The 22,095-nt window shown below is 44.4% G+C and overlaps 1 protein-coding gene across 4 annotated transcripts in view; it reads right to left on the reverse strand.

Annotated features, from left to right (window-relative positions):
• Nucleotides 1-22,095, reverse strand: part of FARP1 (FERM, ARH/RhoGEF and pleckstrin domain protein 1) — a 322,334-nt gene that overhangs the window by 253,478 nt on the left and 46,761 nt on the right. For all 4 annotated transcript variants that reach the window (XM_073569548.1, XM_073569547.1, XM_073569546.1 and 1 more), the window contains exon 2: nucleotides 110-314. In XM_073569548.1, the coding sequence (XP_073425649.1) occupies nucleotides 110-280 (171 nt within the window). In that variant the 5' untranslated portion in view covers nucleotides 281-314. The remainder of the gene's footprint in view (nucleotides 1-109; nucleotides 315-22,095) is intronic.

Below are 22,095 nucleotides of genomic sequence, written 5' to 3' on the forward strand. Positions count from 1 at the left end.
AGGTTTGTCAGTAACTTGAGCAATAATAACAATACTACTTGTTATCAAAGTCCAGTGTCTTAATCCAGACTGCAAATAGTAGACTTTAGAAAGCAATTAAAACACTTACCGGAGCTTCAATGGTTTCCTGTGTGTCATCCAACATTTGGACTTTGAATGGATAAGACTTTCCTTGTGGTGACAGAGGTGGTTTGGTTCCATGTTCTAAAGTGCTGATCCCGGCACTCTCCGGAGCACCTAGCCGAGAGGCTGCGGTCTGCTGCTGCTCTATCTCCCCCATCCTTTAGAAATCCTCTACCTCTTATCGTGTGCCACTGTGAAGAAAAGAGAAAGACCGGTATATTAGTACTGAACAAGTTAGGCTAGGGTCACATTTGCGAGTGCAATGTGATAAACTTGCGAGTATCTCGCCTCAATACCCGACACTGCCGTCGGTGGTTCGGACCGGACACCACCTGCATAGAAAGACATGCAGCCGCATACTCTGGTCCCGAGTGCTGGTGGCAGTGCCGGGTATTGAGGTGCCAGTTTCTCGCACTGCACTCGCAAGTGTGACCCTGGCCTTATTGTCAAAATCTACAGTAGAATTATAGAGACGGCTGGTTGTAAAATCTATTCTAGTAAGAGGTTTAAAAAGTAACACTAATATCACCCAAAGCAGCTACAAACCCAGAGAACACAGTGCAGAAGCCAGGACATCTACAGCTAATTGCAGGACATTCCTTGATTAGCAAGTCATTGGATGACCAATCATAGAAAATATCCAGGCGGAAAATTTACTTAAACAAGAGCTGGCTGGAGCAACATGCGACAAATTTATCAAGAGAAATAGAGTTCTTAATACATTTGTTGACTTTTTTTGCCAATCTGTGCGGCAGAAAGTAAAATACACGGTAGGTGTGCCCTGGTGTAAATTTGCACTAAACTTTCCACCACTTGGCCTGTTCTCGCAAAAAAAAGCAGCAGAAGTAAAAACAGCCACATCTTTTTTTTTGCACACAACAAATGTGCTCCTTTGCCTAAATCACTGAACCTAAGAATACTTTTTCAGATCGTTACTATAAACCCCTCGAATTAATTGTAGGAAAATGTACTTTAGAAAAAAATATATAATTCAACCGGATAACGAGACCGTCGGTTATTAGCAGAAAGTCAAATAAACTTAATTAAGGCTTTGAATCTAGAGCCAAAGAAGGGGAGTGAGCAGTATAAGACCAGGGTGCACATGTGTACTCCAGATGGGATTACATAGATGGAAATGCAACAAGAAAACTTGTAAATAATCACAGTTTTCTCTTTCAGCCATCTATACACTAACCAGTTATATCACAAGAGAAAACAAGCTTCAGAATCGCCAGATGGGTAGAATACTTAAGAAAATTGGTCAGTGCAAGTCTTAACAAATAGTTTTACTCAAGCAGGGTTTACATGTGTGGCACAGTTGTTGAAGGTCCATATAGATTTATGATACCCAACTACAAAAAGTACCATTAACCGCTTAACGACTGCCGAAGCGCCAGTTAAAGGTACTTATGCCTCAGCGCCGCTTTTTAACGGCGCTGAGAAATAAGTGTATAGTACCCCCCAGAGTCAGAATTTTTCTGGGTTCTTGGCTACCGGTGGTAACTGAGACCCCAGAGAATATGATTTGCGTCGGTTTTTACCGACCCTGGTGTTGCGATTTCACATTTAATTTCGCTCTCTTCTGATGTGATCGCACATCAGGAGGGAAATGGGGTCTCCCGAATTTTCCCCAGAGTCCCTGCATCCCCCCGTGAAGTCCCCCGGCCGCTGATCAAAATAAAAAAAAATAGTAAATCAAACCCCCCTTTTATTACCCCCTTAGTTAGATAAAAATAATAAAATAAAAAAATGTATTTATTTCCATTTTTCCATTAGGGTTGGGCTAAAGTTAGGGTTGTGGTTATGGTTGGGATTACAATTAGGGTTGGGATTAGGGTTAGGGGTGTGTTTAGGGTTATGGTTAGGGTTGGGATTAGTGTTAAGGGTGTCTTGGGTTAGGCTTGTGGTTAGGGCTATGGTTGGATTAGGGTTGGAGTTAGAAGTGGGGGCGTTCCACTGTTTAGGTACATCAGGGAGTCTCCAGACATCATCGATTCCAGCCAATTTTGCATTCAAAAAGTCAAACAGTGCTCCCAAACAATGGCTTTCCCCCACAAACGGGGTACTGGCGTACTCAGGAGAAACAAATGTTGTGGTCCATTTTCTCCTGATATCCTAAAAAAAATTTGCTCCAAAGTAAATTTTTTGTGAAAAAAGTAAAATGTTCATTTTTTCCTTCCACACTGCTTTAGTTCTTGTGAAGCACCTGAAGGGTTAATAAACTTATTGAATGTGGTTCTGCACACCTTGAGGGCTGCAGTTTTAAGAATGTTGTCACGTTTGGGTATTTTCTGTTATATTGACCCCCTAAACTCATTTCAAATGTGAGGTTGTCCTTAAAAAAATGGTTTTGTAAATTTTGTCGGAAAAATGATAAAATCCCCGGTCAACTTTTAACCCTTATAACATCCTAACAAATAAAAATTATGGTTCCAAAATTATGCTGATGTAAAGGTGACATATGGGAAATGTTATTTATTAACTTATGTGTGACACCAATCTCTGGTTTAAGGGTACAAAAATAAAAATTTTGAAAATTAAAAATAAATTTTTTTACATTTTTGCCAAATTTCTTTGTTTTTAAAGTTACATTCTGGTCAGTGGCAGTTTATTGCCAGCCAATGAGTGGGCAGTGGGTGGTGCTGGTCACTGGAGCTTGCTGGGAGTTTGGTGGAGCTTCGCACATACACTGCACCAAATCTGCTGCTGTGTGAAGACATCAGTGACACAGAGCTGTCTCATTCACACAGCAGAGGCTTTGTCACAGAACAGACTACATCAGTGACTGCCATCCCCTGTGCAGATTAGAAGCTGCAGACCCCCATCACTGGCCATCACACAGTCTGTTCTCACTGCTGCCAGCAGCCTGGGACAGTGAGGGAAGGAATTACTGATAATAAGTTATGTATTGTAATCATGGAGTGGCCCAGAATACAGGACGATTTTCACTCCTCACTAGTTTCACCTTCCATAGATCACTGTTCAGTGTGTGTCTGGGGGAGGAGCAGCTCTCTGCACTGAGGCTGCTGGAGGGGAAGAATTTGTTACTGTGTGATGAGGGCTGCTTCATGTGGACGGGGAGGGCCTGTAGCTATGGAGGGTGGGGTTGTTGCTATAGAGGACATGTTTGGAGTAGAGTAGGAGGTTACGACAAGTTCACATTTCAAAGCCATAACACCCCCCCCTTGGACGTTCTGTTCAGAATATCTAGAAAACCGTGCAAACTAGTGACAGAAAGTAAATTACTTATTGTCATATACTGTATCTGTCTTGTTAGATGTTACTTGTTGTATCTGTTGTTATATATTATGTTGCCTCTTTGCCACAAAGAATTCCTTGTATATATGTAATATGTACTTGGCGATAATAAATTTGATTGATTGATTGATTCTGCAGCCCAGATATGTACTGAGATTATGTGAAAAGCCCGGACAACCCCTTTAAATAATTGTAAATAAAATGTTCATTTCTAGTACTTGGTTGAAAACCCTTTGTTGGCAATGACTGCCTGAAGTCTTGAACTCATGGACATCACCAGACGCTGTTTCCTCCTTTTTGATGCTCTGCCAGGCCTTCACTGCGGTGGTTTTCAGTTGCTGTTTGTGGGCCTTTCTGTCTGAAGTTTTTTCTTTAACAAGTGAAATGCATGCTCAAATGGGTTGAGATCAGGTGACTGACTTTGCCATTCAAGAATATTCCACTTCTTTGCTTTAATAAACTGCTGGGTTGCTTTGGCTTTATGTTTTGGGTCATTGTCCATCTGGAGTATGAAACGACGACCAATCAGTTTGGCTGCATTTGGCTGTATCTGAGCACACAGTATGGCTCTGAATACCTCTGAATTCATTCGGCTGCTTCTGTCCTGTGTCACACCATCAATAAACACTAGTGACCCAGTGCCACTGGCAGCCATGCATGCCCAAGCCATCACACTGCCTCCACCGTGTTTTACAGATGATGTGGTATGCTTTGGATCATGAGCTGTACCACGCCTTCGCCATATTTTTCTCTTTCCATCATTCTGGTAGAGGTTGATCTTGGTTTCATCTGTCCAAAGAATGTTCTTCCAGAACTGTGCTGGCTTTTTTTAGATGTTTTTTAGCAAAGTCCAGTCTAGCCTTTTTATTCTTAATGCTTATGAGTGGCTTGCACCGTGCAGTGAACCCTCTGTATTTACTTTCATGCAGTCTTCTCTTTATGGTAGATTTGGATATTGATACACCTATCTCCTGCAGAGTGTTGTTCACTTGGTTGGCTGTTGTGAAGGGGTTTCTCTTCACCATGGAGACTATTCTGTGATCATCCACCACTGTTGTCTTCCGTGGGTGCCCAGGTCACTTTATCTATTAACCATCTATATCTCTCTCTATCTATCTATCTATCTATCTATCTATCTATCGCTATTTATCTCTAAATCTGTCTATCTCTATATCTATCCATTATCTATCGTCTATCCATCTATCTATCTCTATATCTATTTATCCATTATCTATCGTCTATCTATCTGTATATCTATTTATCCCATATCTATCTCTATATCTATCTATATGTACAGCATTATACCCTATGAGGGGGGCAGCATTATATCCTATTAGGGGGTGCATTATACCCTATGGAAGGCTACATTATATTCTATGAGGGAGCTATATTCTATGAGATGGCTGCATTATATTCTATGAGGGGACTGCATTATATTTTATGAGGGAGGCTACCCCAACTCCTGATACATAATTAAGATGTGTACTACCTTATATAATACCCGGATATTAGTGTGTTTTACCGCACAATTGGTGGTCTTGCATTTCTATGTAGCTACATAGTGGGCCCCAAGAATGATTTTCTCTGGTGGGCCCAAGGTGTTCCAGTTCGACGCTGGGCCCTGTTCCCAAGTGCAGTAAGACTAAGTTTTATTTTCTGCAGTTGTCTGTACCAAAATGCGCAATAGCAATCTGCTCCAATTATTGCATTTTTGCTGCGTTTTTGTCATGCATTTTGGGACAGATTTTAAGTACAGTAGCTTTTTTTCGCACATTGTTTAAAGCAGAAACACAATTGCATTTTTACACGCTTTTTTCAGGCTTCCCATAACAACTTATTAGGGAAAAAAACATAAAAAATGCACAAGACAATAGCGTCTTCAAGTGCCCAGTGGGCATGAGTTTTCATAAAATCACATAGATTAAAACACATTGGAAAAAAAACATGTTTATGTTACATGAGAAATTGACCAAAAGATGGATTCACACAAAGAATCTTGTTGCAGAAATGAATCTATTCTAATGCGGCTGTGTTGGCCAAAAATGAGATTTTATTACAAGTTTTGCACCATTTTGAACCATATGCAAGTTCCTTAGTTTCACTGTCTGCAGAATGAGTTAACTAAGCATCCATCAGTCAGCTCTTTCTGATGGATTTTTTTTTATGAACGTGAATGACCACAAAACACACGAACGGTGAGCCGAACTTTCATGTGGTCAAAACTCAGCTCATTAAAAGACAGTCGTCAATATCAGATCTGTGTGGGTCCACCAATTGGAATCCCCACTGAAACTCTTATAAGCTTGGTCCGCATCAGGATGTACATTGAATTAAGCTGAAATGCGCATCTCCATTTAATTTGTGTAGCAGTGCTGCCGCGTACTACAGCCAATGAATCAAGCTTATAACAGCTTACTAGTGGTGATGCCGGATGCCGTACACCTACCAATCTGATATTCATGACTCATCCTATGGATGGATATGTTGTGTCCTGACAACCAGGTATAGACTGGAACTGAAATTCAGCCCTGGCATTTAAAATCACACAGGCCCATGCTGTCCCCATCCCCGAGCACCAGATGGGATATATTACTAATATTACCCTGGATGGAGGAAAGCAAGATTTACTACAAGACCAATACTTCTAATGATACCTGTGGCCTACTGGGGTGAGTGACCGAGTCAGTGACTTTGTGCTCTTATCACAACTGTCAACAGTATGGGTGTCTTGAGAACACCGATTCTGTTAACAACGTAGCAGACAAGGCAGCTCATGACCAGGTGGGCCCTTCTGGCATTTGCCAGAATTGCCAGATGACCAGTCCGGCCCTGCTGCAACCCATTTAAGCAGTTAACTATACCCGCAGAGCTTAAAGTCCATAAGACTGTGTACATGAGAAAGTAAGAAATTAGTTACAAGATGAGCTGATTGCCATGTGCAAACACTGCACGCATTGCTTAGGCCTCTTTCACACTTCAGTTTTTTGCATCAGTTATAGTCCGCCAAAAAGGCGGACAAGCGGATCCGTTCTCAACTGATGTGAACGGATGGCACAGGATCCGTTTTCAGACGGATCCTGAAAATGAAGAAATTTAAAGGAATCGCTGGCCGGGAAGGAGAGAGAGAGAGAGAGCGAGAGAGAGCGAGAGAGAGCGAGAGAGAGCGAGAGAGAGCGAGAAAATTTTTTTTGGTCCGGCACCCAGAAAGAAATTCGGGTTAAATCAGTGTTTGCAGGATCCGCCAGAGAAAAAAACGTTACAAGCTCCGTTTTGAAATTTTTGAGGATGGTGACGGACAGCAACTTTTGGCGGATCCTCACAAAAAACGGATGCAACGGACAGCAATCCGTCACAATCCGCCATTAATGCAAGTCAATGGGAAAAAAACGGATCCTCAAAAAAAATTTGAGGATCCGTTTTTTTTCAAAACCTGGCGGATTGTGACTGATTGTAAAAAACGGAAGTGTGAAAGAGGCCTTAACGATTCATTTACACTTTTGTAACATGGTTCTGCATTGCAGACCAACCTCACTGAATTCAGTAGTGATACATAGAAGTGCTATACAATACTATTCCCTCTGCTGAAAGCGAATATATGCACCTGTTAAAAATATGTAGTGTGTAGTAACACAGCACATTACTAATGGTATAGACAACACTATAGATTGGTATTGGTTCTGCTCTGTACAACTACACCCTGTGAAACGGACATAGTAAGTGAAGGAATGATTGGAATATTCAATCACTCTAGTAAAAAACAAAAAATAAAATAGGAAAACTCTAGGATCTGTCCTGTCAAGTGTCCACTGCTTTTGGACTGCCATAATAGTTTAGTCTGCAATTTGATTTATTCATGTAAAAGCAAAATATAAATAAGGACAAGCCATTACAGGCCAATTCCATCTGACTTGCTGGGATCAATAAGACAAAGGGATCCATCTTGATGTGGTAGTGACAGAAGCTATGATTCTAGCATGAGCAGACCTTACAATAGCTAAATGAAAAAAATCATTTTTTGCAAGTGAAAGGACCCAGACATTTTCCCATCCGCACTATATGTAAATCAACCTACCGTATATTAAACATTGAAAAAATGATGAAAAAAAAAATTCTTGGTTCATGTTTGTCAAAATATCACCCACCTCTGTTTAGATATGCAAAATTCAAGAAATACCGTAACGCTTCTGTCTGGGTATCAATACACCTTTGCAGAAGAATGATGACTCCCTTCCTGAGGCATGGAAATTTCAACAAGACAGACAATCACTTGAATGTTCTCGTCTTGGACCGCAGCCAGTTAGCTAAATGAGCGCATGTGTTCTCTACGGCTAACGGCATGAACATATAGTAAGGAAGCTCACAATCAGCAAGCCAAAAAGAGATGGAATACACAAGATGAAAATCTACATATATTATCACTTAATATAGAATGACACAGAACATGAACCAATGAAACAAAGCCGTGCTACATAAAATACACCTGCATAGCAGGAAAGAAAAGCCTAAGCTGAAGACTACAAGTGATAGCAATTCTCAAACCAAAGCTGTAAAGGTAAGATACGGTTCTGCAAGAACAATTTTAGAATAAAACTGGTAGGTGATTGAAAACAAATACCCAAACAACACGCATAGAGCAGGTCCGGATACAATTAGAATCTAAGCAAAATGTCTGTAGCCAAATAGAAAATATTCAGAATTGAGAGTCCTCAGTGGTTGATACCTTTTAACGGCTAACTGAAAAGATGGTAACACATTGCAAGCTTTAGAGACTACGCAGGTCTCTTCATCAGGCATATAGACTAATCCAACATCTGAACAGTCACATATTTATACACAACAGGGCACAGAAATAATGCAATAGTTAGACATTAAAAGGTATCAACAACTGAGGACTCTCAAATCTAAATATTTTTCTACCTACCAGCTAACACGGTATAAAGATATACATCTTTCATGTAGCCAAAACCAGAAGAGTACATGTTGCAGTTACTTACTACAGAGTCGTGGCCAAAAGTTTTGAGACTGACACACATTTTGTTTTCACAAAGTTTGCTGCTTCAATTTAGCAACAAGGTGAAGAGGAAGACGAGCAACCCGATTGCTTGATACAATTAACATAACAGCGGAGAAGACCCTGGTGGATCTATCTAGGAGAGCACAAAATCAATCTTCCTACAGAGCGTTCATCCATCAAGGTGCTTTCTATTGTTATAAAAAGCAATCACATGAATTGCAACATATTGCAAAAGTCATTCTGTCATGAAAACTAATATAACCCCCAAGATTCAATTTCAACAAATTTTTAGCTATGCCAGAAAAATGACCTACTTACATAATTTCAGTGATCTGAGTAGCTCAGAAGTAAAGGTACTGTCACACTAAGCGATATCGCTAGCAATATCGCTATAACTTGTGACGTTATAGTGATATTGCTAGCGACATCGCTGTGTCTGATACTTACTTACAACCCGCTCCCCCGCTACTTATCACTGATCGCGCGAGAACAGGCTGGACTGTTTCTCGTCGTCAGCTTCCTGCGGTGCTTCCTGTGGAGAGACGAGCGACGAGCGTGGAGCCGGGCGGGAGGACGTCAGGATCGCCTCGTCTGACAGGTAAGTAAGCGACCCCCGTCCCCAGCGATGTCGCTGGTGAGATCTGCCTGTGTGGCAGCTCACTAGCGACCACTTAGCGATGTACCAGCGATCCTGACCGCGTCATATCGCTGGTCGGGATCGCTGGTACATCGCTAAGTGTGACAGTACCTTAAGTGTTAACAAGAACAAGGCATCTGATATCCTCATCATGCTGATTTAATTATAAAAGCTGACTGGCTGCTTTTAAAGGGGCCTGATGCTTGAAATTGTCTTCTGTTGTTAACCATGCTTATTGATTTTCCGTATCTAGTGAATGGCCATGGATGAAACTATGCAGTGGAGACTAGCTTCTCCGCTGCAGATAATTAGCATGCTGCTGCTCGTAAATCCGCACCACGGATGAGTTTACACTGTATTAAATTGGAGCAGAGTAGGCATGGAATTTCTATAAATCCCATTCACTGTGCGTCTAATGAAGAACGCAGCGAAGGTGAGCTGTGTTCAAAACGCTGCTAATCCTGATCATGGAAATGTAACCTAAAGCAACCAAAGACCATTCATGTCTGGAATTGCTTTTCATGCAAATGATTGGGCTCACTTATAATTTTGCCTATGAGCACTGCCATTAATAAACATCCTTAAGGTCAACTTCTCTCAACAATCCAGGAGCAATTTGGTGATGAACAATCATTTTTCCAGCATGATGAAGCTCCATGTGACAAGGAATAACTGGTGGCTACATATGTGGTTCAGTTAAAAGTTTTTTTTTAAATCTTTAGTCCGTGGAAAGGAAACACCCCCAAATCTCAATCTCATTGTCAATCCTAAAAAGAAAGTGAACAAACAAAAAAGCACAGAAATTGCGATAAATTCCAAGTACCGATTAGGCAAGAATAGGTTGCCATCAGTCAGCATTTGTCCCACAAACCGATATCCAGCATACCGAGTTGTATTTGGCAAAAAAGTGTAAACACTTAAGAAATGCTTATAATTGTACTAAACTGAGAAACATCTGACTAAAAGATCTAAATACACTGAAGCAGCAAACTTTATGAGAACCAAAATTTGCATCAGTCACAAAAAATGTTTGCCAGCCACAAATGTACCAGTGGTTTAGTTGCTTGAAGTTTATTATGATTTTGCCCTTGAATTTTGAAGATCAGGTCTCCTCTCCAGCTTCTCCTGTTGGACAGGGGAGAGATAAAACAGTCTTGTGTTCATTCAAAGAAGCAAACCTAAACAGGCAAAACTGCTTTGTAAGGAATGAGGAAATGAATGAGCAGGGTCATAATGCTCCCAACTTAGGCTGGGTTCACACGTATGTAAACAAAATCAAGTTTCATGTGAAAAAAAAGATGATTTTTCATCCATATGATCATTTGTATGAAATCCATGTGTCCATTTTTCATGTCCATTTGCAACTCGTATGTCTATTGTGTACATCCAAATGGCATCAATTTTTATTAACATGAACAATTTAAAGAGGTTGTCCACTACCTTTTTATTGATGAGCTACAGTGGGTACGGAAAGCACTCAGACACCTTTAAATTTTTCACACTGTTTCATTGCAGCCATTTGGTAAATTCAAAAAAGTTCATTTTTTTCTCTCATTAATGTGTACACTCTGCACCCAATATTGACTAAAAAAACAGAAATGTAGAAATTTTTGCAAATTTATTAAAAAAGAAAAAAAAAAAAACATCACATGGTCATAAGTATTCAGACCCTTTGCTCAGACACTCACATTTAAGTCACATGCTGTCAATTTCCTTGTGATCCTCCTTGAGATGGTTCAACTCCTTCATTGGAGTCCAACTTTAATTAAACTGAAATGACTTGATTTGTAAAGGCACACAGCTGTCTATATAAGACCTCACAGATCACAATGCATGTCAGACCAAATGAGAATCTCGAGGTCAAAGGAACTGGCCAAGGAGCTCAGAGACAGAATTGTGGCAAGGCACAGATCTGGCCAAGGTTATAAAAGAATCTCTGCAGTACTCAAGGTTCCTAAGGACACAGTGGCCTCCATAATCCTTAAATGGAAGAGGTTTGGGAACACCAGATGTCTTCCTAGACCTTGCCGTCCAGCCAAACTATGCAATCGGGGGGAGAAGAGCCTTGGTGAGAGGTAAAGAATAAAACCCAAGATCACTGTGGCTGAGCTCCACAGATGCAGTAGGGAGATGGGAGAAAGTTCCACAAAGTCAACTATCACTGCAGACCTCCACCAGTTGGGCCTTTATGGCAGAGTATAGAAGCATACCAGAACTGATGCAATAAAACAAAATGCTTTCTCATAGTCTGGGAGCCCTTCATATGTTTTTTTGAAGCAAACTCTATGGGGGCTTTCATGTGTCTTGCACTGAGAAGAGGCTTCCGTCGGGCCACTGCCATAAAGAAAATGCATAAGGACCATAGAGAGTTTTAAAAAATCCTAATAGATCAACCTAAAGTGTATATCTAATTAAAGACTTGCCGTGTCAAAAATTACAAAAAATCTTTATTACTCAAACAATAAGCAACAGCGAAACGCGTGCCGGGGCATCAGCGCACTGGTTTGGCATTTGTATAGGCAAGATGCAGGGGTATTAGTGGTTTACTTGTACAGTATATGTGGCACCTTATAAGTTACTCTTGTGATGCTTTGCAATTGCTCTATACTAATAGTTATACCATGTTGATGAGAGTGGAGCTTGCTAGGCAACATGTCATTACTTCTTGCCCTAATATTATGTGATTTATGGGCGTACTCCAGCACATACATATAGACTTGTGATATTATGCACTATGCACTTTAATAAGGAATATGTATTGATTGGTGTGTCTAGGGTCCTCCCATTTATCTGTAGGTTTTGCCTACCTTCTAATCATGATTGTATTGCTGCCCACCTGTTTTTTAGTATGAAATTATTTTCAAAGTATGGATCTAATGTATCACTTGCACTCTCTTGTCTTTGTGTATTAGCTTTTGATTAATAAAGATTTTTTGTAAGACATATGAAAGCCCGCATAGATTATGCTAAAAATAAAAAAAATACATGAAGCACTCCCAGACTATGAGAAATAAGATTATCTGGTCTGATGAGAAGAAGATAGAACTTTTTGGTGACAATTCTAAGCAGTTTGTGTGGAGAAAACTGCTCATCACCTGCCGAATGCAATCCCAACAGTGAAACATGGTGGTGGCATCATCATACTATGGCGGTGTTTTTCAGCTGCAGGGACAGGATGACTGGTTGCAATCGAAGGTGTCACGGTTCCCGTCGCCATGCCCCCTGTCGCGCGCCTTGCCATGCCCCCCGTCGCGCGCTCTGATACTTGCCCAGCGCCGCAGCCTCGCTCCCCCTTCCTTCGGCGGCGGCATCCTCTTCTGACCGGCCCGCGGCCTGTGACGTCATTGCGAGCCCTGCGCATGCACCATAGGCCGTGGCGGGCCCTCCCTGTCTGATCTTATACTCCGGCGGTGCCCTGACCCGGTAGCACCGCCGGACCAATGGGGGCATGTCCTGTGGTATATCAGGCCGCCCTCCCATAATGGAGGCGCCTGATCGTTGATGCTGTATCAGCACTCTGGGCTCTCGTGGTTTGCCTTGTGTACGGCTTCTGCTCTCACACTGCCTTGTGCTTCCTTGCAGTCCTGCTCCAGTCCTGCCTAACCGTGTCTGTTCCTGCTCCAGTCCTGCCTAACCGTGTCTGTTCCTGCTCCAGTCCTGCCTACCCGTGTCTGTTCCAGCAGTCCTACTCCGGTCCTGCCTACCCGTGTCTGTTCCTGCAGTCCTACCTCAGTCCTGCCCACCCATGTCTGTTCCTGCAGTCCTACTCCGGTCCTGCCTACCAGTGTCTGTTCCTGCAGTCCATTTCGAGCCGCCCCTCTTTGTTCCGGCTGCCGTGGCTGTCGAACCCCTGGACCTGCTCCTAACGATCCCTGTATAGGGGTCGGTTCCACCATGTTGCTCGTCCGGGGCCCCTCGGTGCCACGGTCCAGAGGGTCCACTCCGGGAAACCCGCCTTGCCTAGCGTTACGCTAACAGTACGATCAGGCCATGGATCCCGCCGGTACTTCTGCTCCCGCTCAAAAGGAGTTGCTCTTTTTGCGGGAGAACCAGGGGCGCATCATGTCCGTAATGAAGTCTATGGAGTCACGTCTGTCAGCTCTTCAGGCCGTCGATCCGGGGAATGCTGCCCAATTGGCCAGTCTCCAGCAGGAGCTGGGCCAGCAGCGTGACGCCCAGTCCCATATTCTGACTTATATGGCTTCCGTAGATAACAGTTTGGTGGCTCTCCAGTCCGCCGCTGCGGTTTCTGCCGCTCCTCCCGGTCCCACTTCGCTTCCCTCTCCTCGCCTTGCCAAACCACCCCGCTACAGTGGTGACCCCAAACATTGTAGAGGGTTCTTAAACCAATGTAGCCTGCACTTCGAGCTTCTGCCTCACCAGTATCCCTTCGATAGGACATGATAAAGCCCACCTTGGCCCTATCTGGAGGGGGAGGCCCTCTCTTGGCTAAATCCTCTCTGGGAGAGGGATGATCCCATGGTTTCAAATATTCAGGTCTTTTTGGATACCTTTCGTAAGGTATGTGATGAGCCAGGACGGGTAGCCTCTCTTACTGAGTCGCTTTTCAACCTCCACCAGGGCGCCCTGACTGTCGGTCAGTATGCCATCCGGTTCCGCACGTTGTCTTCTGAATTGGGTTGGAATAATGCAGCATTGGTAGGAGCCTTTTGGCGTGGGCTGTCGGGCAGGATAAAGGATGAATTGGCGGGTCGGGATACTCCCTCCACTCTCGAGGACCTCATCTCCCTTGCTACTCGCATAGACCTCCGGTTCCAGGAGCGCGTGCGGGAGTCAGCTAGGTACAGGAGACCCACCAGGCCAGCCTCATCCGCTAATCAGTCCTTTAGTCCACGACCAGCTGGTTCTGCCCACATTCCTCCTCCCGAGCCCATGCAGATAGACCGGGTCCGGATGGCTGAGTCACGTCAGAGAGAGAGACGGGCGCAGGGTATATGTCTTTATTGTGGAGGAGCATCACATTTCATCTGTTCTTGCCCTGAGAGACCGGGAAACTCTTCCAACTAGGCCAGGTAAGAGAGGCCTCCCTAGGTGATAATGATTCCTCTCAAACCCTCACATTATCTGTTCTTTTGCTTTCAGGGGAGAGGCGTGGGTCCGAGGTGGCCTACGTGGATTCGGGCTCAGCAGGCAACTTCATCCGGCGTGAAATGGTGGACAAATATCAGATTCCCGTGGTTGCCCTAAAGAATCCTCGATTGATTGCCTCTGTTGACGGCAGACCGCTACAGGAACTCATCTCCATGGTCACGGAGGAGGATGTTTTGCAAGTCGGCGCTCTCCACCGGGAAAAAGTGGCCTTCTACGTGTTGCCCGATTTGTCTCACGCCATTCTGCTTGGTCTTCCGTGGCTACGGACTCATCAGCCGGTCCTCAACTGGTCGTCCAGGGAGGTTTTGCGTTGGGGAGACCCGTGCCAAGACCGGTGTCTGAACTCTATTTGTCCTGTTGTCTCCGCACGCCCACCTCTGGAGCTCTCGGGGCTTCCTTCGGCCTATTGGTCCTATGCAGACGTCTTTGACAAGGAGGTGGAGATCCTTCCACCGCAGCGGTCTTTCGATTGTCCAATCGAGTTAATCCCTGGTTCCACTCCTCCTATGGGTAGGATTTACCCACTGTCTCCCGCAGAAACCGCAGCCATGTCTGAGTATGTCCAGGAGAATCTCGCCAAAAGATTTATTCAGAAGTCTTCTCCTGCAGGAGCCGGTTTCTTCTTTGTTAAAAAGGACGGTTCGCTGCGCCCATGAATCAACTACAGTGGTTTAAACAACATCACTATCCAAAACCGGTACCCCCTTCCACTCATCCCGGAGTTGTTTGACCGCCTCAGAGGGGCACGGATCTTCTCCAAGTTGAATCTCAGGGCAGCTTACAATCTTATCCGCATTCGGGCCGGCGATGAATGGAAGACCGCCTTTAACACCCGTGACGGTCACTATGAGTACCTGGTTATGCCCTTTGGTCTGTGCAACGCTCCGGCTGTGTTTCAGGAGTTCGTCAATGAGATCTTCCGGGACCTTTTGTACTCCCGTGTGGTAGTATACTTGGATGACATCCTTGTCTTCTCAGATCTTCCGTCTCATAGGAGGACTGTCCGCCTGGTTCTTCAGCATCTTCGGGAGAATCGTTTGTATGCCAAGATGGAGAAATGCCTGTTCGAGCAGACCTCACTACCATTTCTGGGCTACATCGTCTCCGACGTCAGGCTGCAGATGGATCCCGAGAAACTGTCCACCATTCTCAAATAGCCCCGCCCTGTCGGCATAAAAGCTATCCAGTGTTTCCTCGGATTCACCAACTATTACAGGCAGTTTATTCCGCACTTCTCGTCACTTTCCAGGCCGATCTCTGCCCTTACCCGTAAGGGGGTCAGTTCAAACTCCTGGACGCCAGAGGCTGAGGAGGCCTTCCAGTCACTAAAACTGGCTTTTTCCACGGCTCCTGTGTTGTCCCATCCTGAGAGCAGCAAACCGTTCGTGCTGGAAGTGGACGCTGTCTTATCCCAGAAAACCTCTTCTGGTCGCCTACGCCCTTGTGGATTCTTCTCCAAAGCCTTCTCCTCATCCGAGTGCAATTACTCGATTGGCGACCGTGAGCTCTTGACCATCAAGTTGGCATTGGAGGAGTGGCATCATCTTCTGGAGGGAGCTGTCCACCCGTTTGTTATTTACTCGTACCACAAGAACCTGGCCTACCTTCAGACTGCCCAGAGACTTAATTCTCGACAGGCCAGGTGGTCCTTGTTCTTCGCTCGCCTTGATTTTGAGCTCCATTTTCGCCCTGGGGACAGAAACACCAAAGCCAATGCCCTATCCAGAGTCTTTCAACCGTCCGAGGCTAGGGAGGAACAGTCTCACATCATCGAGCCCACGAAGATGATCACCATGGCACCGTTGAGTTTGCTTTCTCCAGCTAAGACTCTCGTGCCAGAGAGTGCCAAAAGAAAAGTTCTTCTGTGGGGGCATTACTCCAAATTGGCTGGCCATGCCGGAATTCAGAAGATCCTTGCTCTCATAACTCGGCACTATTGGTGGCCAACTCTCCGCCAAGATGTAGCAGACTTCGTTGCCTCCTGTTCCTCCTGCGCTAGGAATAAAATACCACGTCGGCCTCCGTTTGGTCTGCTGCTTCCTTTGCCGACACCTAAGTCACCTTGGGAAAGTATTGCCATGGACTTTATCACAGATTTGCCCCGCTCTTCTGGCTGTACGGTGATTCTAGTGGTAGTGGACCGCTTTTCCAAAATGGCACATTTTATTCCTCTGAGTGGCCTCCCCTCTGCGCCCGGATTAGCCAAGATCTTCGTCCATCAAATTTTTAGGCTTCACGGCCTACCTCGACGTATTGTATCTGACCGCGGAGTCCAGTTTACTTCCAAGTTTTGGAGAGCGCTTTGCAGACTCCTGGATATATCTCTGAACTTCTCTTCTGCCTACCATCCGCAGACCAACGGGCAAGTAGTGCGAACTAACCAGACGTTGACTGCATATCTTTGTCATTTCTCCAACGCCCACCAGAATGACTGGGTTGACCTGCTTCCCTGGGCGGAGTTCGCCTACAACAATCATGCCAGCGAATCCTCAACCAAGTCGCCGTTTTTCGTGGTGTTTGGCAAACATCCTAGCATGCCTCTTCCTGTAGCCCCGGTTTCCGAGGTACCTGCAGCCAACTCCTTGTCCCAAGAATTTTCTGAAATCTGGTCCGAGACCAACACAGCCCTCAAGAGGGCCAGTGAGCGGACGAAGAAGCACGCAGACAAGAGGAGGTTAGATCCTCCACCATTTCACATCGGGGACAAGGTCTGGCTCTCATCCAAGTATATCCAGTTAAAATTACCCTCTTACAAGCTGGGCCCCCGGTACATCGGTCCTTTTGAGATCCTGGAACGTGTCAATGAAGTCGCCTACAAGTTGAGGTTGCCTGCTTCGCTCCGTATCCCGAACACCTTCCACGTCTCTCTCCTGAAACCTGTGGTACTAAATCAGTTCCATCCCTCACCATGTCCTGCTCCTCGGCCGGTGGGCTCTGACAACACCTTCGAGGTAAGAGATATTCTCGCTATGAGAAAAGTTAGAGTAAGGACCTTTTTCCTTATTGACTGGAGGGGTTTTGGTCCTGAGGAAATATCCTGGAGCCCCGGGAGAACATCAACGCTCCCTGCATTCTCAGGAGATTTTTTTGCCAATCGCAGCAGGGGGCGGCTTAAGGGGGAGGGTACTGTCACGGTCCCCGTCGCCATGCCCCCTGTCGTGCGCCTTGCCATGCCCCCCGTCGCGCCCTCTGATACTTGCCCAGCGCCACAGCCTCGCTCCCCCTTGCTTCGGTGGCGGCGTCCTCCTCTGACCGGCCCACGGCCTGTGACATCATTGCGAGCCCTGCGCATGCGCCATAGGCCGCGGCCGGCCCTCCCACCGCCGGACCAATGGGGCCGCCCTCCCATAATGGAGGCGCCTGATCGTTGATGTATCAGCACTCTGGGCTCCCGTGGTTTGCCTTGTGTACGGCTTCCATTCTCACACTGCCTTGTGCTTCCTTGCAGTCCTGCTCCAGTCCTGCCTAACCGTGTCTGTTCCTGCTCCAGTCCTGCCTAACCGTGTCTGTTCCTGCTCCAGTCCTGCTGTTCCTGCAGTCCTACTCCAGTCCTGCCTAACCGTGTCTGTTCCTGCTCCAGTCCTGCCTAACCGTGTCTGTTCCTGCTCCAGTCCTGCCTACCCGTGTCTGTTCCTGCAGTCCTACTCCGGTCCTGCCTACCCGTGTCTGTTCCTGCAGTCCTACCTCAGTCCTGCCTACCCGTGTCTGTTCCTGCAGTCCTACTCCGGTCCTGCCTACCAGTGTCTGTTCCTGCAGTCCATTCCGATTCGCCCCTCTTTGTTCCGGCTGCCGTGGCATTCGAACCCCAGGACCTGCTCCTAACGATCCCTGTATAGGGGTCGGTTCCACCAGGTTGCTCGTCCGGGGCCCCTCGGTGCCACGGTCCAGAGGGTCCACTCCGGGAAACCCGCCTTGCCTAGCGTTACGCTAACAGAAAGAAACATGAATGCGGCCAAGTACAGAGATATCCTGGATGAAAACCTCTTCCAGAGTGCTTTGGACCTCAGACTTGGCCGAAGGTTCACCTTCCAACAAGACAATGACCCTAAGCACACAGCTAAAATAACAAAGGAGTGGCTTCAGAACAACTCTGTGACCATTGTTGACTGACCCAGCCAGAGCCCTGACCTAAACCCAATTGAGCATCTCTGGAGAGACCTGAAAATGGCTGTCCACCAACATTCACCATCCAACCTGACAGAACTGGAGAAGATCTGCAAGGAAGAATGGCAGAAGATCCCCAAAAACAGGTGTGAAAAATTTGTTGCATCATTCCCAACAAGACTCATGGCTGTACTAGCTCAAAAGGGTACTTCTACTCAATACTGAGCAAAGGGTCTGAATACTTGTGCCAATGTAATATTTCAGTTTTTCTTTTTTAATAAATTTGCAAAACTTTCAAAATTTGTTTGTTTTTTTTTTCAGTCAAGATGGGGTGCATAGTGTAAATTAATGAGAAAAAATGAACTTTTTTGAATTTACCAAATGGCTGCAATGAAAAAAAGAGTGAAAAATTTAAAGGGTTCTGAATACTTCCCGTACCCACTGTATGCTTAGGATAGGTCATCAATGTCTGATCAGTCGGGGTCCGACATCCAGCACCCTGCCGATCAGCTGGTCTCGGTGTTGGCCGGAACGGCTCGATTGTGGAACTGCTCCGTCTTCTGGTAGTGGCTGCAGCAGGGTACTGCACAGCCGCCTACTATTCAACTCAATAGCAAGATTAAAGAAGAGCTCGACTGATAACAACCAACCTCAGACTGCATTCACACGTTATGCTATTTTGCCATATCAACTTTTGCTCCTTTAGCATAGCATCAATGTAAAATACAATGCTACTGAAACTTGTGATTGCAGCCTCAACTACTTAATCAAGTTAACCCCTTAACAACTTAGGAAATTTGTTTTTTCCTCCCCTTCTTCCAAGCGACAGAATCTTTTTATTTTTAGGTCCACATAACTGTATGAGGGATTGTATTTTGCTCCACGGGTTGTAGTTTTAATGACACTTTTCATTTTACCATATAATTTACCATTCTGCCATTTTTTTTTACTTTTTTTTTTACTTTATTTTACTTTATTCATTGTGTAGTAAAAATTACCTGGCAACAAGGTTTTTCAGATCAGTAGAATTACGGCGATACCAAACTTGACAGGTTTTTTTGGTAGGAAAAATTTCTGAAATTTGTAAAAAAAAAATTGTTTCTGTTGTCATTTTCTGAGACATGTGATTTCTATCAGCAGAGCAGGAGCAGAGAGTCATTAGCATATCACATCCGATACTCTCACAACGGATGCCATAGGCTGGTTTGACTCCAGCCTAACTGACCCATCTACAGGTTCATCTCACCTTCCATCTTACAGGCAGTCAGTGTTGCAGTACAGCAGAGCTCAAGAGAGCTGCACAATATATGTTTGCAAGACGAAGTTAATTTCTCCTGTAATGAGTTAGTTACATGTCTCACACTGGTAAGTCCCCCTTTTAATTTAAAATAATCTTTGGAGACAGATCCTCATCCAGATCTATGCCCAGCCCATAGCCTGGAACAGCTCATTTACATATAAAAAAGAAAACCGTGGATTTCTGTGGAATAAAATATCAGATCACAGATCTCAATGTATCATTGTATTCTGCTTCCTATGACCTGCGGGCCCATATAGATGGCTCATGAGGGTTGACCCTACTGACAGATTCCCTTTAATACAACGTTCCTACAATGTTTGTTTGGTGTCTTTTTGATGTTGCAGATTTTCTGCATCATTTATGCTCCTATTAAGTACCTCAGCTTACTGGTGTTGTGTTTTTTTTTTACAAAGCTGCTTTGTTTTTAACAAAACTTCATGTGCTGATTACATGTATTTGTGCTTTATAACTCCAGATTTGCCGCATGTAATGCAAATTTATGCGAGAGGGGAGGGAAAAGAAACAGACATATTTTGGATTTCAAACAAATACCACGGGTCAGGACAAAGTGGCCATGAGATTTCAATAAAGCCCATCCACTTTGCTGGAAATGCAGGGCGCTGTGTCTTTTTGTGCAGCAAAAATGTGCAGTGTTAAAAACTCACCACTCAGTGTGGGAACTTAATTTTAAACATCTTATGAGGAGATACTAAGAGTTGAACCCCACCAGTTTAATATTGATGGCCTATCCCAACCACAGGCCATCAATTTTGAATGCCAGAAAAATTCTAACTTTGGCTCCTTCAGCATTGTACAAGCCATGAATCACTGAAACAGACCATGTTCCCTTGCATAAGCAAATGCTTAAACACCAATAACGTTTTGCGAAAATAATTATCATAATTGCACTCTACATAATTAGCTGTGATGCCTCATAATGAAGCATTCATGCCTATATTCTCCCCATTGTTTCTGTGTAATTTGTATTTAATGTATTCACTTGCTGCTTCCAAAGAATCCCCTTTGTTTTGGCCACAAATGTGAGGGTATTGTTCGAACAAGTAACTGCAGACTACTTTAAGGACAAAAATAATACTGAAAGCTGAAAAATGTGAGGTTTGCTAAGATTTTGTAAGGTTTGTTAAGTTTGCAAAAATGTTTGGCCCGTTTGATAGACAACTGCGAGATCATGCCACTCCAGTGAGGATCAGCAGTGTCACTTTATATACTTGCAAGAGCCCGTGACAAAGCATTTAATAATAATAATTTTTATTTATATAGCGCACCATATTCCGCAGCACTTTACAGTTTAACAGTTTCAAAACACAAGTCATAAGTAACAACGTTAACAATGCAATAATTAAAGCAAAATAAGACGACCCTGCTCATGAGAGCTTACAATCTACAATGAGGTGGGGGAGATACAAAGTACAGGCGTGTATTTACAATGATGCATTTACAATGAAGGTCCAGCCATCTTGAGGGAGTGAGGGATAGAAGGAGCTGGTGAATAGGTTACACACGCACAATTATACATAAAATGACTGATTAGTGAACATAATAGGCCGCTCTGAACAAATGTGTTTTGAGGGAGTGCCTAAAACTATGCAAATTGTGGATAGTCCTAATTTCTTGGGGTAGAGCATTCCAGAGGATTGACGTAGCGCAGGATAAGTCTTGGAGTCGGGAGTTGGAGGTACGGATTAGTGCAGAGGTTAGTCGAAATTCGTTTGCAGAGCACAGCAGTCGGTTAGGCCGATAAGACAGAAATGAGGGAGGAGGTGTAGGGGGGTGCTGCACTGTGGAGAGCTTTGTGGGTGAGAACAAGTACTTTGAATTGGATCCTATAATGAATGGGCAGCCAATGTAAGGACTGGCGAAGAGCGGACGCGTCCGAGTACCGATTAGCCAGATGCATGACCCTGGCTGCTGCATTAAGTATGGACTGGAGAGGGAAAAGTTGAGTAACGAGGAGGCCAATTAATAGAGCATTTCAGTAGTCCAGGCGGGAGTGGATCAAGGCGACAGTGAGGGTTTTTGTTGTTTCAATGGTGAGAAAAGGGCGAATTCTAGAGCATTTTAAGAAGAGGAAGGATCTGTTCACTATCTCCATTTATGAAGTGTGAATTGTCCAGTTTCAGATCTTCATTGCTACACGAGTAAAAAGGGAGGATGACGGCATTCTAGGCACGATATTTTGCTTTTCTGCAGGACGACATGTACTTTTGAATGACACCATTCATTTTATCAAGTGACATCCTGAAAATTGTGGAAAAAAAATCCAAGTGCAGCAAAGTAGTGAAAAAAAGTGAAATTCAAGAAATTTTTGCTTGTTAGTATTCATTTTATGGTAAAAATTACCTGGCACCATGATTTTCCAGTTCAATACGATCACGTTGATATCAAACATGCTTACATTTTTTTTATGAAAGTGGTGAAAATAAAATTTGGAAACTTGCAAAATAATTTTGCTTGGATTGCCAATTTCCAAGAGCTGTAACATTTTTAATTTGCGGTAGATGGGGCTCTGTGAGGGCTTGTTTTACA

This window comes from Dendrobates tinctorius, unplaced genomic scaffold, assembly GCF_039654945.1.
Source record: "Dendrobates tinctorius isolate UK_male_01 unplaced genomic scaffold, ASM3965494v1 ptg000026l, whole genome shotgun sequence".
NCBI classification, from domain to species: Eukaryota; Metazoa; Chordata; class Amphibia; order Anura; family Dendrobatidae; genus Dendrobates; species Dendrobates tinctorius.